Below are 17,343 nucleotides of genomic sequence, written 5' to 3'. Positions count from 1 at the left end.
TTCGTCGTCCAAGACGACTTAAACCGAACGGTGATTCGCGGCAGGATGACATCGAGCCAGGGATCTTGAGTCGAGAGCTCCCGCCGCCGTGCCGCATACTGCTAACGATAGCGAGGAGTTATCACGAGATCTTCCGGCCAAGCTTGTCTTCCACGGCGGCCGTCAGTTCCTCGCCGGTTGGCATCCTAACCACACTGCCGCGTCTTCTTCGCGCCTCAAGCTCAGCCTTGATTTCCTGAACGGCATCATCGAATTCCCGAGCCGGGTCATTCGGCAGACCCAGGGTCGGTTGCTTGATACTTTCCATGCTGATAGTACGCGGGATGTGGGGCTTGTTGCGCTTCTTCAAGGATCGGACGAGATATCCCTTTGCGGGGCTTGCGAAGAAAATGATGGATAGGATGTTTCCAACGATGCCGTAGAAATACACGCTCCGCCAGACCTGAATGGACGAGCTGAACGAAAGGAAGATGAACGGCATCACGACGAAGGTCATGGTGAGCTGGGTAACAAGCCAACTGAAAATATCATAGTAGCGTTTGGTAGGCAGAGGCTTAGCGCCATCGGGAGTCAAGAAGAACGGACGGACATAACGGCGAAAGTCTGCAATGAGATGAGCGGAAACCTCCTGAGAATGAGGGGAAAGCACCAGTTGTATACTTACTCTTGGATCCTGTTTGGACAAAAGACCCCAGGATAAATGTCAGATAGTAGCCAGGGTAGAATCCGTGCCAAAATGCGCTGGTCGTGAAGGTGGCCAGGCTGGCTCGGAAACCGGGCTTCTTTCCCTTGGGTGTGACACGCAGGTAAACATAGTTGCGAAGCCAGTGGTTCGTATTCTTGTTCCAGCTCCCCAAGTATCCATATGAGTTTTGGGCCGTCTCAAGGCTCCAGGGGTCAATGTTCTCCAAGCGGTTCCAGAAGACCTTGCCTGTCTTAGGATCAAAGCCATTGTATCCGAGTCCAGATAGAATGCAGGCACCTTCGGTCAGAGACCATACACCGTAATATTTCGTTCGTGTGGTGAATCCGAGCATATGAAGACTCCAAACTCGTCGAAGGAAAGAATAGCTCATGAAGGATTCTCCAAGCACCGTCTCCTTATTGTAGAGAGAGCCCAATTGCAAGAAGACAAAGATCCATCCCAGGCCCATCAAAGCCTTCTTGGTGGCAGGCGTACCGCTGCGGGGAATCTTGCGCTTCTTCCGGGTTGGAGGCACTTTGGACGGATCAGTTCCTGGGGGCACCTCGAAAAGCGTCGTATCAAGCCACCGCCGATAGTCCACATATTCGAATGACGGACCCCCAAATAAGGACGGAAAGAACAAGACATATCCCGCGTAGTCTAGGATGCTGGGGAATTGTGCAATAGCAGCGTACTTTTGCGGGTCCGACAGCTTGTCTTGCGGTAAACGGCCATCGTGAATGTTCCAGCAGAAGGAGGAAAGTTTCATGACGAGCACCATCTGTGCGCCGGTGATATCAATCGCTTGGGGATCGTCAATCATCTGCCGGTAAATGTGGCTGATGGACATATGGCCCATCAAAAAGATAAAGCCGATCCATGGCATCAGCGAGCCGTCTATGTAGTATGCGATGGCGTAAGTGCCAGCAGCGCTGTAGAGTACAGTACGCAAACCATCCCACAGATCGAATAAACCGACCATATAGAACAAGGAGACGACGATAATGAAGACATTTTTCTTCCAAGGGTGAGCGTCGGGAATTCTCTTCAGCAGACCGGCCAAAGGGTAGGAGAGCAGGAATGATGCAATAAGCTTGACTGTAGTTCCGAAGGGGGAAAAAACAATTTATTAACAACAGAGCTCTGTTGAAAGAAGCTTAGGAGTCAACTTACGCTCATCCACCGAAGCTCCTGTGAGCCTTGCAGGATAGCCGAATACTATACATGGTCGTCGTCATCAGTATCTGCTTTTTCTGAGGTATTTTGGGTGCAATGGGAATTGTTGGGATCTGGCGGTGGGCAGCTTTTCCACATACTGGTATCGACGTAAGGTAACATTATTGGAGGTGCGCTTCATGAAAAGCAGTTTACAAGGTGGGAAAAATAAAGACAAGGACGGAGAAGATCCGTAACTAGGTGGAGGACCGATCTAGGGCGACATGGATGCGAAAGGATAAGTTCATCAGTTTATAGACAGAAAAGAAGGCATGAAATCATCACGAGTGGAGAGCTTCACATGGCTTGGCTTGACTCCTTCAACCCCTTGTGGTCTGTCTCTGTCTTATGACGCATCCAACTCTCTATCCACTGCTACAATTCACTTCTCTACCAGAGGTACTTTATTAATTATTGATTCAACTATCTGCTTTCCTACCTTAATTGATCTACTAAGTTCCTATATCCGTCATTTCATCAAAACGCTCAAAACACCCCACCTAGCCAACGCGCCCTCGTGGGCTGCATCATCGCCACAATCATGGACGTCGTTGCTGCAGTATCCGGATACATCTCCAAGATGGTCACCACGGGAGATACAGCATCGGCTACGGGATCTTCATCGTCAACCAAGATGAAGATCTTGCTTCTCGACAGTGAGACAGTGGGATCTGCGTTCTACTGCCGAGTGCGGTGATAGCTCAATTTTGGAGGCTGACTCTTATAATGCACAGATGCCCATTGTATCGACGGCTATCACACAATCAGCCCTTTTGAGTCATGAAGTATACCTGATCGATCGCTTGGACAATGCCGCCCGCGAAAAGATGCGACATCTGCGTTGTCTGTGCTTCGTGCGCCCGTCCCCGACTTCCATCCAATTCCTCATCGACGAGCTTCGTGAACCCAAGTACGGAGAGTATCATATTTATCTGAGCAATATTCTTCGCAAGTCTTCCTTGGAACGACTGGCGGAAGCAGATGGGCATGAAGTGGTGCGCGTGGTGCAGGAGCACTTTGCCGACTTCCTTGTCATCAACCCCGACCTGTGCTCCCTGAACCTCGGGTTTCCTAACCAGCGATTGTGGAGCCACTCGCCGGACCTGTGGAATGCAGACGCTTTGCAGCGAGCGACGGAAGGCGTGATTGCCCTGTTGCTGGCTCTCAAGAAAAACCCTCTGATCCGCTACGAGAAGAACAGCTTGTTGGCTAAGAAATTAGCTACAGAGGTCCGCTACCAGGTGACTCAGGAGGAGCAGTTGTTCAATTTCAGGAAGACCGACACGCCCCCTATTCTGCTTATTCTAGACCGGAGAGATGACCCCATCACGCCTTTGTTGACGCAGTGGACATACCAGGCGATGGTTCACGAGTTACTGGGGGTCACCAACGGAAGAGTAGTCCTGCGCGATGTGCCTGACATTCGGCCCGAGCTTCGGGAAATCGTCCTTTCGCAGGATCAAGATCCGTTCTTTAAGAAGAACATGTATCAGAATTTTGGGGACCTAGGTCAGAACATCAAGGAGTATGTCGAGCAGTATCAAACAAAGACTCAGAACACCATGAACATCGAGTCCATTGCCGACATGAAGCGCTTCGTGGAAGATTACCCTGAGTTTCGCAAACTCTCCGGTAATGTGAGCAAGCATGTCACGCTGGTCGGCGAGCTCAGCCGACGAGTTGGGGAAGATAACCTGCTCGACGTCAGTGAGTTGGAGCAGAGTTTGGCCTGCAATGATAACCACGCGAATGACCTCAAGGTATGTCGCGACGTGAGACTTTCAAACTTGGCACAGTCAATACTCATTGGATCGCTTTGTAGACACTACAGAGAATCATTCAGCTCCCCACGGTACCGGCGGAGAACAAGATCCGCTTGGTAGCCCTATTTGCCCTCCGATACGAAAAGCAGCCTTCCAATGCCCTTCCGGTGTTGCTTGACCTCCTGGTCACAGCAGGGGATGTTCCCTCCTACAAGGTCAATATCATACCGAAGCTTCTTGCCTATCATCATTCTCTCCAGGCGCCCCCTGTTGCGGGTGGCTTCTCGGATCTTTTCGAATCAGCCTCGTTATTCTCCGGGGCTCGTGACCGCTTCAAGGGACTCAAAGGTGTCGAGAATGTATACACACAACACTCACCGCGACTTGAAGTGACACTACAGAATCTCATCAAAGGCAGATTGAAAGAGTTACAGTACCCCTTCCTCGAAGGCAGTAGCCACACTCGGGAGAAGCCACAGGACGTCATCATCTTTATGGTCGGCGGTGCAACCTACGAAGAGGCCAAGATGGTGGCCCAAGTCAACGCCAGCTCACCTGGAGTGCGTGTGGTATTGGGAGGCACGACCATCCACAACAGTACTTCCTTCTTGGAAGAAGTTGACGATGCTGTAAGCGGGTGGCCTGAGCCTGGCCCTTCCACAGCCGCTGGACGGCTTCGGAGAGAGATCGGACGATAGATGCCGATCACATTGTCTGTCTTACAGTTCGTCACTGGGCGCTGGCGGTTGATTAATGGCGGCATTGCTCTGCCAAAGTAAATAGTTATTATATCCCTGACGATGCCATTAATTTAACAATTCATGAATAGAACGGGAGAACATGAATAAGTAACAGTCAAATCCCTTTACTCGCGGAAATAAGCTGGCCGTTATGGCTGAGTAGACTGTGTAGATATGTCAACCCCAGATTTTCCCTGCGAAGATTCCATCGACCTCCGTCATCGCTACTAGCCCCCCACCCTGCAATCAGCACCTAGCAGCCATGTCGTGGACACACTCCCCTGGCTCCTACATCCCGGAGCAACAATATTACTCCTCGATGGATATTCACCCTTCATCACCACCCAAACCGATTAATGCTTTGTCGCCTTCTGCATCCGCCGCCCGAGAACCGAAACTCCAGCTCCCCTCTACAACCGACCCCCCCGGGCCGCAGAACCCGCCTAAGCAGCTCGTATGGCTGGTACGAGAAATGGACCCTATACCACTATTTTGTTATATTTGCATTGTACGGGACTAATAGATATGCTGGGCTGGTAGATCTTCGGCGCCACAGGCCACATGGGCCGTTCACTCGTCAAGACCGCCCTATGCCGCAATGACCTCGTCGCAGCGGTCGGGCGCACATTCGAGAACAGCCCCGAATCAATGAAGAAGCTGGAAGAGGAACACGAGAACTGCCTCGGACTGCTATGCGACGTTCGCGCGCGCGAAACGGTCAAGAAGGTCATCGACCGGACCATCGAGCGCTTCGGGCGCATCGACATTGTCGCCAATTGCGCCGGGTACGGCGTGATCGGCGCCTGCGAGGACCAGGACGAGTACGAGATCCGCGACCAGTTCGAGACGAATTTCACCGGCACCCTGAACATGATCCAGCTGTCGCTGCCGCATTTCCGCGAGCGCCGGTCCGGCCGGTATCTGATCTTCAGCTCGACGTCGGGCGCGCTGGGCGTGCCGGGGTTGGGGCCGTACTGTGCGTCGAAGTACGCGGTGGAGGGGCTGATGGAGAGCATGCTCTACGAGGTGGACAGTTTCAATATCAAGGGCACGCTCGTGGAGCCGGGCCATATGCGGCGCGACGACGTGGGGGACCTTGTCTCGCACACCGCTGCTATGGCTAATAACGAGCACAACCTCGCGTCGCCGCTGCCGCTGTACGGCCATTTCTTTGTCAAGCAGCCCAGCGTGCCGTATAGTACGCCCACGGCGCCCGCGGCGCATGCAAAGCGCATGCTGATGTGGCTGGGCGATAAGCAGCCTGCCAGTGCGGTCAAGGCGGCCCATCTAGTTTGGCAGCTGGGCCATTGCTCCTATCCTCCGCTGAGATTGATCCTGGGAACCTACGCGGTCGAGAGTATCCGCGACAGACTCAAGTGCATCATCGAGGAGATCGAAGACTGGAAGTATCTCAGCTTCCCAGTGGGCGATCAACCGGGCTCCTCTACTGGGAAAGACAAGCCATCAACGGAGAGCGGGGAAAAACAGGATCGAGAAACGGCCACCTGACCGAGCTTGGCTTCTGTCCTTTGCGGCTATCGCATATTTCATGTGGAACGTGGATTCTTCCGCTGCGCCTTAGGCAAGCATAAGGCAGGACACTGATCCGACTCCATCATGGGGAGTCTGATTCAGCGACTGTGAGTTCTTCTAGCCATATCAAGGCTTTTCAGTTCCCCTCCTCGCCTGACGGGCTCATCGGTCTCTGCCAAGCACTTAATCGCTTGAGAATATCTGGGGTCCTCATATATACATATGCATATACATATGCATGTTGCATTCCGTCCATTGTAACGCGGGCGGGAGACATGGAATACATGATATCTATATATATGTTCATTTCTAGAGTGCCGCATGTACAATGTGGACTCGATGTTTATAGAACAAAATAACATATGCACTATTCATAGCATAGGTTTTAATGGCCCCCATGCAATAAAGAAGCAACCACAAGATCATATATTCAGGTCAGAGGCCAATCCATGGTAAACCTCAGCGAGAACGCTCAAGCGGCTGGCGCGACTTTTCAATCATACAATTCAAAATTGTGAAGTTGAGGAGTAATCATACACGTGTTCATGGCTGTCGTCAAACCAGGTCGTCCCAGGGCCGCAATCTGTACATTGAGAGGAGGATCACACAGTTAATCACAAGCATGCATGATACATGTCTCTCTGGCATGCCAGATCCGTCTTCTTCGAGTAACGTCTAATCCAAATGAGTCTCTGATGACCTCATCATCGTGTAGTGCGGGTGCATCGTTCGCTGACTTCTGATCCTTTTCGAATCCAGGCGTCGATCTCAGGGTTTGCACTTCTTCAATACTCGCACCAACTTCATACTCTCCGTGGCAGAAGATGGTAACTCCAATGGTGACACTAGTGCTTTCTCCACTGGGCAAAATAGACAGCACTTGCTGCAGCATGCCGGTCCAGGCCAGCCTCCGCGAAAGATCAAGGGCAACGTTACTAGGTTGGTGGCGAAGACTGGGTTGGAGCCGGAGAATTGGATGGATTGGCTTCGAGGAGCGGTTCCGGACGGTAACGGTGAGATCGAGCATCTCGTCGGTCTGCACCTTATACTTTGAGCGTCCAATCTGCACCACTTCATCAATGCTTCCCGCGGTAGATGCCTTCTGTTTCGGAAAGGAGGGGCTCAGGGAAAAGCCGACATCCATGGCTTCGAGTCGAAAGGCGTCCACCATCCGCGCGTTCATTCGTATGCCTCTTAGCTCAATGTCTCCCTTGTGGCCAGAAGTCGTCGTGCTCTCTTTCCAGACGCCAGAGATCCTCTTGAGGAGTTCCTCCCGGAACCAGAAAGCCTCCCGTGACGCTGCTTCTGCCTCGAAGGTGAGCTTGTTTGCACTCACTACGAACTGCCTCTTGATTCCAGTGTTCAGAACCGGTATTGAAGCATGTGGATTGTCCACGTAGACACGAGGGAGGACAAGAACAAAGCGCGAGATCTGACCCGGCTGAAGGTCTCCCGAGACGCTGTACTGTCCAACCTTGGGAGTGAGTTCCTCCGCAGAACCCTCTTCCATTGGCTGCTCGCTCACTTGTAAAGAGACCGACAAAGGATTGGGCCAGGCGTTTCGCAAATCAAGTAGCAAGATGCAGTGGTCGTGCCCGTATGCTCCTCGCCCCAGTTGAGACAGCACGGGGGCAAATGGGTCGCTGTCCGTGGTGTTGTTCCGGACAGAGTCCAGCTCCAATCCCTGGCTGTTCCACCATGCAAAGTCACTGGTAAAAGGTAGGATGTCGCAACGGGCCACTTCAATGCTAGCATTCACCGTCACGGTAAGCGGTATGAACAACTGCCGCGTGTAGAACACCTCCGGTAATTGGCCGTTGGAAAGCCCAATATAGGAATAATCAATCTGCACAGTCGTATCTTGCAAGCCCGGTTTGCCAACGATGTCGAGAGAAAACGTCGCACTTTGTCCCGCATCAATGACAAGGTCGTCCGGGGCAGAACCCTGTCGGCGCCATCGCAAGCTTGGTTTCATAGATAATTGCAGTTCCAACTCGTACACTTCTACCGGCAGCAGGTCCTTATTTGTCAGCGCGGATTGAATCTGTCTCGTAGTGGAATCATGAAACGTGAAAGTTATGAAGTCAAGGGGGCAACTCGACGTGTTACGCAGCGTGAGGTTGAAGGATTGGGTTTCTCCTTCCAGCACCATCATCGCTGACTGCGACAATGACATCGATTCAATCACAAGGGACGGTTGTTGGCCAATGACTTTGACTTCACAAGAACTTGTCTCGGGGCCTTTCTTCGGCTGCTGTTTTCCATCTTTCGAAGTCGTTGAGCTCCAGGACAGGGGCCGATCTGTCAAAGGCCTTTTAGCTGCGAGACCTGTTCGCTTGAACTTCCTTTCAATCTCTGGTTTCCACAATTCCTTGAATATCGGGAATTTGCGTTCCCTGCAATATCGAACTTTGACAATACAGCCGGTGACGTTAACAGTCCCTTCTGTAGGGGCACTTCCGATAACCGTCACTTCTTGTAGACAAAGTGGTGGAAGTATTATCCATTCTGCAACAGCATCTAATGGCACACCTTCACCATGGAGACGAATCCGTTCAATCTCGATTTCAAACTCATAGGGGTTTTGAAGAGTAACTGTGAATGCTGCATGCTCACCAGCGATCATGAGCGACTCGGAGATTTTACTGCTTGTTTTAGAAAACGGGTTATATAAGAATGGATCTTTTGAGGGTTTGTCGCCGTTGACCGTGACCACGTCAAGATGTGACTTGGAACGTCGAACAGGTCTCTTAGGGTCTGGTAGAGCAAGGAGCCGTACGTCACGCACGAGGAAGTCATCCCAGTACTCGGCCTCTAGATCTGAAGCGCCAAGCTTATGAGCAGCGCCGACCGTTCGCTTAATATTGTTCAATAGGCGAACCTGCTCTTCTTGCGGCAGAAACGGAGGCTGATAATAAGTTTCAGCAAGCATCAGGTCTCCCCGAATGGTTTGAAGCAGTTCAACTGTGAACCGGAGAACACCAGTAAAATCAGGAAGGGCCTCACAGCAGTTGATGCACGCTTTGAGAGCGTCTATTTTCAAATTCAGGTCGCCATATCTGTCCAGAGCCACATGGCGAAATGATCGGTCAACAATGGCGGCGATAGAGTCATACTCAGGAATTGGTTCCGTGCCACTCGCAGTCGAGGAACGTTTCTTCTCCCACTCATAGAATGGAGATGGTTGGACCCCATATATTTCCCCTATGAGGCCCAAAAGGGCACGCATACTACTTTCCATATTACCTGGTCCGACATCAAGAGCGTTGATATCAAATGCTGTATCACTGAGCGACGCCAACCCAGCGGCGGGGTGAATCCCAACTTCTGCAGCACCAATTTTGCGGGCCTGAACGAGAGTTGGAACTATTACTGAAAGGAATTCCCGCAAAATGAATGCTTTCTTTCGCGGTAGATCAAGCGCATTCAGTACAGACACTACTCCAACGACAATCGGTATAGTATCTGTTGCAGGCAGATCTGAGCTAGGGGAGAGTGGTAAAGCACGAAACAGGAAATTCGCAATTTCTGACTGGCGGAGGATGATCAAGCCACGGGGACGTTCTGGCCGATGCAGTGGCAGCAAAGGCTCGTTCATTACGATGTGCTTCAAAGCATTGTCGTCTAGAGCGCCATCGCGTATTCGCGCGGCTACCAGCAATCTTGAGAGCCGGATTACTGTCTCCGAAAAGACAAGCTGGGGCACCGGCTCATCTGTGATGTTGGAGGCACGCTCGTAGAGATGAAGGATATTGTTCGCAAGGTCGGGTAAGAGGTTAGCAAGATTTTGAAGGGAGATGATGCGGTTCCCAGGTGTAGACTGTCCCACTTCAAGAGCACTGCTTTGGATTGCTTTAGAGGATTTGTCGGCGACCGGGTAGCAGATCGGAGGTATCTAACGCACAGGGATCAGTGGGATGGGTGCAGTGAAAAAGACGAAGAATAGGGTATAGAACGCACCTGGAAATCCATGCCTGCCCATGCGAACATGAGAAGACAAAGAAGGATGGACTCGAGAGCTTTGGCATGCCAAACATAATCACTGCTTGCCCTGGCATTTGTCGCTGCTTCTACCAACTCTTTGAGAGCGTCTGGCCATCTCCCCGTCTCAAGAAAGAGCGTCCCAATCACGACTCCAGTACGACCTTTGATCCGGTTTTTCGTGCGATCAGTAGCACTCATTCCGCTCACTGACATTCGATCCCGGCTATGCTCTTTCGAGGCTGGCAGAGAGTGGGGTTTACCAATGGTACTTGCGCGATTAGCCAACTGGATAGACCGGTTAATTTCGTCAAAGGTCGTAGGTGTCTCATGCTCGCTTGGACCAGGCGAGCTTTTATTGGAAGCCAAAGAAGTCTCTGGTGAATCACTGGGGTGGGATGGGAGATGCGCAGGCAGGGTCATCCGGTGAATCAGCCTGTCGGCAGGCCTTGCACGCAGATCTGGGCCACGATGTGGCCCCCAAGATGAGGCCTTTGGAGATTCAATAAAGGGAATGCTTTGAATCGTCTTCGCGAACTCGTCAAGCTCAGAAAGCAGTATCGACGTGATATCGCACAAGGCAGTCTTTATCGTGGTCGCCTTAGACGCTTCAGGTCGCGGAATCCACATGATACCGTCGGGGCCACTCGAAAGCTTGCTCACTCCCTCACGATCGAAGATCAAAAGCTGGTGAACCAGAGCCCGTGTGTTTTTCTCCTTGACCAAGCGCAGTCCGTCCAACAGTTCGTCTAGCCCGGGTTGCATTCGATCGCCGGACCTTGTGGCTGAATCTCTCTCACTCTCCTCATATTCTCCAGACAGCTCGGCTCCATCCGCTATAGCAATGACGACCAAGGGTTCTCGGAAGATCTCGAATGGGAACAACTCTAGATGTGATATGGGAGGGACGGAAAAAGTAAGGTCATATATTATCATTCCAGTCGGAAATGCAAGTGGAGAAAACATATCTAACAGGAGAATCAGTCAATCATTGCACCCAATGTCATAACTTGTTGTATTCCTTCTTCCTCACGGAAGAAGCGACAGTGCCTACTTCGATTGGGTCGCGCATTGGGACTGATATCTCCCAGGCGGACAACATTTTCCGCCTGTAGTCTTGCAGCGAAGCTAAGAAACCTCGAGCGCTTTATCCTCCCGACAGGAAGTAGCAGTGCCCTCAAACGCGCGGGCGCAATGGGGGAAAGGGGATCCACGGCCATGTTGTCATCGGAAAGGAGGCGGGAGGGGAGGCAGTCGGCGATATGCTCTGGACTGCTTCCACAAGGAGAGACCCAAGCTCATAAAAATCATACAACAAAATAAATTTGAAAATTTGTGGACGGCGCAAGAAATAACAGAAAAAATAATGCCAGTCTGACAGTCCTGATCACAAATGAGTGACCTTTGGGTCACTCGTTGGCTGAAGCAACAACAACAACCAACAACTGATAGCAGTAAGGTAATAATAATGATCCACAGCGATTCGATAATCGCGGCGCTTTTGGTATTCCCGGTCCGCCGTGGTGTTCCTGTCGTGGGATAAGGAGGATTATGTAACCTCTTGCACGTGGCGATAAGCGATAACCCTGGTCAATTAACTCCGCTGTCTCCGATAAGGAGGACATTCGCCTTCGGACCGAGAGGCACCGCTTTATATATACATATATATATATATATGTATATTTCTTGCTTGTTGCCATTCGTTGTCTCTGGTTTTGTATGCTTATTCTTTTTGCCCTTTTATTCTGACTGTCTTTGATTCTAGACTCGATCATATACCAGGAAGCATCTTGTTACAGTCTTATTCTCGTCGGTTGTCTGGGTACCCATGTTTATCGACCACGTAATATCCGGAGTTTCAAATATTTGAGGTATACACAGATTAATGCTCTTGCTTCCTGATTACGTGCGCTTTCAGTTGAAGCATTTGGCTTGGTAATCTATGCGCCGATCCTCTTGGTTCTTACGACATGGCGAAGAACATCGATTTCAACGCGCTGAAGGCGCGGACGATGGGCTCAGGTAACGACGAAGAGGCTGTCACTGTTGACACACGGGGCTTGATATCCAAGGTCCTCGCACGATATTCAGGAAAATGGTAAGTGATTGTTGCCGTCTTGTTCTTGGCTCTGAAAGAACAGTACTAATACAGAGTGGACAGGACCGTTCTACGAGAGATGATCCAGAATGCAGCCGACGCAAATGCTACCAAGGTCACTATCAAGTTTGAGACTCTGCCTTCTACAACCGTACCCTTACCTGCTAGCGCCGATCAGACCACCTTGTTGAAGCACACCATATCCCATCATACCCTCAAGCGTTTGTTGATCTCGAATAATGGCCTTCCTTTCAGCGAGAAGGATTGGGCAAGACTAAAACGTATTGCGGACGGAAATCCCGACGAAACTAAGATCGGCGCATTTGGAGTCGGGTTTTACAGTGTCTTTGATGACTGCGAGGAACCATTTGTGTCTTCAGGCAAAGATGCGATGGCTTTTTACTGGAAGGGAAACGCGCTATTTACACGTCGCTTGCAACTAAGCGAAGAGTCGAATCCTGAAACAACATTTGTGCTTGACTATCGCAACGATACTTCTCCGATTCCGTCTCTGATGCAGCTGTGTCAATTCTTATCAAGCAGTCTTACTTTCGTCAGTCTCGAGAGCATAGAATTATGGCTTGATGACTGGAATCTCCTTCGCCTCGTGAAGAAGACTGCTCCCAGCGTCAATCTTATAATCCCCAAAGACGTTGAAACCAAGACGCCTCAAGGCTTGATGAAAGTAACGGGTATCACTCGAGAGGTAATTCAGGTCGACGCGGCCTGGATGCGTGTCGTTGAGTGGAATCCGAACACAAGCGTGTTTCGCTTGGACGGACTGAGAGATACCACAGGCTCCTTGCGTACATTTTTTTCCAGACTCACCGGTCAGAGCACACAAGAGAACCCTGCAAAGGCCGAGAAACCGGACAACATCAGCGAATCCGGAGACTTGGCCACCGTCTTGAAAGCATCCGTTTTCCTACATATCAGCACTGCGAGTATCCAGTGTTCCATCAGTCACTCCCTGAGCAGCGAGCTTGAAAGAGCTACGCGCAAGCCTCCACCCAAACGAACTACTCTTGCGATACTTACGCCTTCCTATGACACTGACGTTGCATCCGGAGCGTCCACGTCACGATCAGAGATCCTATCCTCAATTCTACCCACTAAGGCTGGAAGGGTTTTCATAGGATTTCCCACCCACCAGACAACAGGACTGAACGCTCACATATCTGCGCCTTCTGTGATTCCGACGGTCGAGAGAGAGAGTATTGACCTCAATACGAGATACATCAGCAAATGGAACCTTGAAATGTTACGTGCGGCGGGAATAGTCTGTCGAGTCGCTTGGTCCGCAGAAATGGCATCGATTAAGTCCAGAATCATGTCCAAAATCGACTCTTCCAAGTCATCAAAGATTCGAAAAGATGACATTATTGGAGTCTTGCCCGAAGCGATTTACACCGCGAATCAGTTTGTTTTCCGCGAGTCGACGCCGTCATCGATATTAGGTCAAACTATCGAAGACGCCTTCTGGACATGTAATAAAAACGCCTCCATAGAGGTATTGTCAACATGTGGTATTATGCAAAGTCATCAGGCGCGCATTGCTCCCAAAGACTTGAGCTTCATGGACTCTATCCCGGTCCTTCCTGATGAGCTTGTGTCGGGTGCAAAAGATTTCGTCAGAAAATTAACTGATTTTGGGCTGGTCACCGAAGTCACAGTCTCGGATATCAAACGAGAACTCGAAGCCAGTACCTTACGGCCCGGCCAGGTCATCGAATTTCTTGGTTGGTTAAGTCGGAAAGCTACTTCAGGCCAACTTGATTCTTTCTCAATCCAGAGCCTCTTGAGTGTTGCAGTGGCAAACGATGAAGATAGCTCCGGCAACCCTGCCCGGCTACTTGTTTTCGGGGACATTAACAATTTTCTGAATCCTCAACGTATACCCGTCGATTTGCCCGTGCCATCCTCAGTTATACCTTTCAAATACACCAAGTCTCTCTCGAAGCAGGAACTAGAAGCATTCGGGTGGACGGAACTCCAGACAGTCCCTTGGATCCGCTGGCTTGTCATCAATGCGGGTAATAGGGATGTTCTCCCACCAGAGCAAGATATAACGCAGACGCCGTCCTTCTCTGCGCAGGTTCTTCCTGTGCTGTCTAAACAATGGGATAACGGCCTCAGCCAGTCATCGAAGCAGACGATCGTCACATTGTTGCAGTCGCAAACAGTCATTCCAACCAAACTTGGGATGAAAAGACCGGCTGAGACATATTTCTCTTCAGTGCGGCTGTTCGACGACCTCCCCGTTGTTCATGGTCTCAATAGCGTTAAGGAAAAGTTCCTCATGGCGCTTGGCGTGCGTAAGACTGTCGAACTTGGTGTCATTTTCGAACGGCTCCTCGATGACCCCCAAGCTTCCGATGGCAAGAGCGACAGTCAACGAAAATGGAGTCACGTTGATCTCATACGTTATCTTGCTTCTGTTCGCGATGACATCCCGGCGAATGACATCAAAAGACTCAAGAATACAAGCATTTGCACCGCCGAAGTAACGGGAGACTCGAAGCCGGTAGGTGGAAAGAGTTATCAGATTTTTGAGTTGTTTGAGCCGAAAGATTCCCTTAGAGACCTTGGTCTCCCCGTCCTCGAATGGCCGGGGAATTATCAGCCAAGCAGCATTGAAGGGAAATTCCTTACCATGCTTGGCTTGAGGAGTTTCGCCTCGGCGCCTGAGCTGATAGATGTTATGGCAAAGGCTGCGGCTGCAGATGACTGGGTTTTGCACGGGAAAGCTATGTCTTACTACATTTCCGAGTATCATACAAACGGTTATGCCACGTTCGATTGTGGTGCTGTCAAGGTTCCGTTTCTGCCCATTGAAGGAGCTCGCGACCTGAGCACACCAGGCAAATGTTTCACTGATGAAGGCGCAACACTGTTTGGTTTTAAGATTCTCCGACGTGACCTTCACCCTCATGCTTCGAAATTCGGAGTCAAGCAACACGCCGGTATGACGAGTTGTCTTGATTACCTGATCCGTCATCCACCATCCACGAAGCGAGACGCAAGAGTGCTGTTCAAGTATCTTGCTGGGAGAGTATCGGAACTAAGCGCACGGGATATAGAGCGCGCCGGTAATGCACAAATAGTCCCGATCACAACAAGGGATACAGTCGAGCAAGGTCCGGTTATTCGTCGTGTCGCCCCGAAGCTATGCTACCTTGGAGAGGGCGAAGATTACCGCGACATCTTTGACTTTGTGGATTTTGGTCAAGAGGCCAACTTCTTTCTCATGGCACTCGGGTCTAAGAGAGAGCCAACAAAGACAGAACTTGCGTACATGCTGGTCAAAGAACCGGCTAGAATTTCTACTTCTTTTCAAAGTGCCGACAAGTATCTCAAGCTCCTGAGAAGTCTTGCAGAGCACCTTGCTGTTCTGAGACGGGACAAGGAACTCTTTACTGAGATGAAAAGGTCCGCTTTTCTTCTGGCGAGTCGAGATATCTCCTCTCTGGCTCAGGGAAAGGTCAAGAGCGAGGATCTTCTGGGCTCAGATGACGACGAGGTAGAGGATCAGAGCATCAAGGAATGGACGTTGACAGCTGCGAAAGAGGCAGTTGTGGTGGATGATTTTCAGAGTTTCAACCTCTTCAAAGAGCACATACTAGCTGCGCCACAAGAGGAATTGTTGGAGAACTTCTACTCCGCACTCGGAGCTATCCCTTTAAGCGGACTGGTGGAGGAACGTGCCAACTGGGGAGCCGTGGCCCCCGATCAGCGTCCAGCGGCTAAACTGCATAAGCTGATCAACGAACGTTCAAGGCTGTTCCTTCACGATCAATCCCCAGATTCAATTCGCCACGACGTCAGATGGCTGGAGAAGAACCTCCAAGTGCAGGTCGTGAACTCAATCTCGCTCACACGGTCTCTCAAGGGCCGTCGGGTGTCGCACACCCAGAAACGGAGTGCCATAATCACCCAAAACGCACGAACCTGGATTCTTTGGATCTGTCCCGGCAAATACGATCTATACGAAATCAGTCAAGCTCTTGTACATCTCATTCTCGTTCGGCCAAAGCTCCATTCCACGCTCACGTTAGAGATGTTGCTGAAGACTGACCTCCTAGAACTCAAGGCACGAGGATATAACGTGGAGAGAATTCTGAAGCAAAAGGCACAAGAGGCCAAGATAGCTGAGGATCGGCGTCAGAAACAGTTGGAAGAGGAGCGACAGCGCCTGCAAGAAAGGGAAGCTGCCTGGGCCAAGGAACAGGCTCAGGTTCAGGCACAGGAGCGGGAGACGGAAGCGAAGAGCCAATCTCTCATGCCGGGTAATTTTCCGGAGTCGCCCACTAATAAGGGGCCGAATCGCAATTTGCAAGTTGAAGCAGCAGAGGCACCCCAGGAGCGGCGTCCGCGCGGTTTGTTTGCCAACCTCACCAAACGATTTGGATTGGAAGGTGGCCGGCCGAACTGGAATCCTCTTGGGGGTCAGTCGTCGCCATCCCAGCCTGCTGGGACACCGGAGCCTACAGGCACCCCTCCTCCACCATATTCTGCAGACGACCCTCAGAGACCGCGCCCGGAAGAACCCGCGCCTGTGCATCCTCCGCATCGTTTGCAGACAGAGCTGCTCTCTGCTATTCAAGCCTGTCGGCCTCACGGATCGTCTAGCTTGTACAGCCGGCCAGAAACGAATGAGGTCACTGAGACAAAATCCTACTGCGATGAGAAGCCAAGCCATGACTTGGAGTTCGTGGCGACTCTTCCCTGTGGAATCAATGTGCTCTTCGTGAAGACCCTAGCTGATCGATCTGCATTCCTGTCCAAGAACAGTGCTGGAATCAATTTGTTCGCCGCCCTGTTGATCGAATGTGCTAGTGTCTTTTCACTGCGCAAGGACAGTCTTAGTGTTTTTTACGACGCGGGTGGAAAGACAATAGCATTCAACCGGGCTGGCAGTATTTTCTGCAACTACTTCTACTTCCAGCAGCTGCATGAAAAGGAATTACTTCAAAACCAGTCGGCTGACAGATCTGAATCGATGGTATACTGGTGGGTCATCCTCTGTCACGAATTGGCCCATAACCTGGTGGGAGACCATAGCTCCGCCCACAGTTACTACAGGTAAGAGGACCCTCTTGTCTTTGACGATATGGAAAGTCAACTAACTTGCTACAGTGAGGGCTTCGTGGCACAATACTTCCCCAAGATCGCGGTCAAGCTGGCCAACGCGAGCCAGCCAAAGTCGGGTTCAAGTGAATGAAATCATTATACGATTTGATGAACGTAATGAGTGCTTCTATGATGTTGAGGGTATAGACATAATACATGTTACAGTACATAAATCAATGGCATTTCGGCGCTTATATA

The 17,343-nt window shown here is 50.9% G+C and overlaps 5 protein-coding genes across 5 annotated transcripts; 3 read left to right on the top strand and 2 right to left on the bottom strand.

Moving 5' to 3' along the window:
• Positions 1-121: 121 nt before the first annotated feature.
• Positions 122-2,023, bottom strand: Aspvir_002134 (lysophospholipid acyltransferase; the record flags this gene model as incomplete). The annotated part of the gene is made up of 4 exons (XM_043273735.1): positions 122-603; positions 665-1,783; positions 1,859-1,903; positions 2,002-2,023. The coding sequence occupies 4 exons, from the start codon at positions 2,021-2,023 to the stop codon at positions 122-124; spliced, it is 1,668 nt and encodes a 555-aa protein (XP_043129670.1).
• Positions 2,024-2,441: 418 nt separating this feature from the next.
• On the top strand, positions 2,442-4,361 carry Aspvir_002133 (Sec1 family protein; the record flags this gene model as incomplete). Its single annotated transcript, XM_043273734.1, has 3 exons — positions 2,442-2,564; positions 2,635-3,660; positions 3,723-4,361. The coding sequence occupies 3 exons, from the start codon at positions 2,442-2,444 to the stop codon at positions 4,359-4,361; spliced, it is 1,788 nt and encodes a 595-aa protein (XP_043129669.1).
• A 304-nt stretch (positions 4,362-4,665) lies between these two features.
• Positions 4,666-5,912, top strand: Aspvir_002132 (SDR family oxidoreductase; the record flags this gene model as incomplete). Its single annotated transcript, XM_043273733.1, has 2 exons — positions 4,666-4,866; positions 4,944-5,912. 2 exons carry the CDS (start codon positions 4,666-4,668, stop codon positions 5,910-5,912), a joined length of 1,170 nt encoding a protein of 389 aa, XP_043129668.1.
• Positions 5,913-6,546: 634 nt separating this feature from the next.
• On the bottom strand, positions 6,547-11,137 carry Aspvir_002131 (TRAPPII-specific subunit TRS120; the record flags this gene model as incomplete). Its single annotated transcript, XM_043273732.1, has 3 exons — positions 6,547-9,831; positions 9,897-10,885; positions 10,972-11,137. The coding sequence occupies 3 exons, from the start codon at positions 11,135-11,137 to the stop codon at positions 6,547-6,549; spliced, it is 4,440 nt and encodes a 1,479-aa protein (XP_043129667.1).
• Positions 11,138-11,887: 750 nt separating this feature from the next.
• On the top strand, positions 11,888-17,236 carry Aspvir_002130 (histidine kinase-like ATPase domain-containing protein; the record flags this gene model as incomplete). The annotated part of the gene is made up of 3 exons (XM_043273731.1): positions 11,888-12,015; positions 12,079-17,097; positions 17,152-17,236. 3 exons carry the CDS (start codon positions 11,888-11,890, stop codon positions 17,234-17,236), a joined length of 5,232 nt encoding a protein of 1,743 aa, XP_043129666.1.
• Between the last annotated feature and the right edge of the window lie 107 nt (positions 17,237-17,343).

Source organism: Aspergillus viridinutans (genome assembly GCF_018404265.1).
Source record: "Aspergillus viridinutans IFM 47045 DNA, scaffold_10, whole genome shotgun sequence".
NCBI lineage: Eukaryota > Fungi > Ascomycota > Eurotiomycetes > Eurotiales > Aspergillaceae > Aspergillus > Aspergillus viridinutans.
Note: the sequence above shows the minus strand (reverse complement) of the source record. Positions and strands in the feature narration are given on the sequence as shown.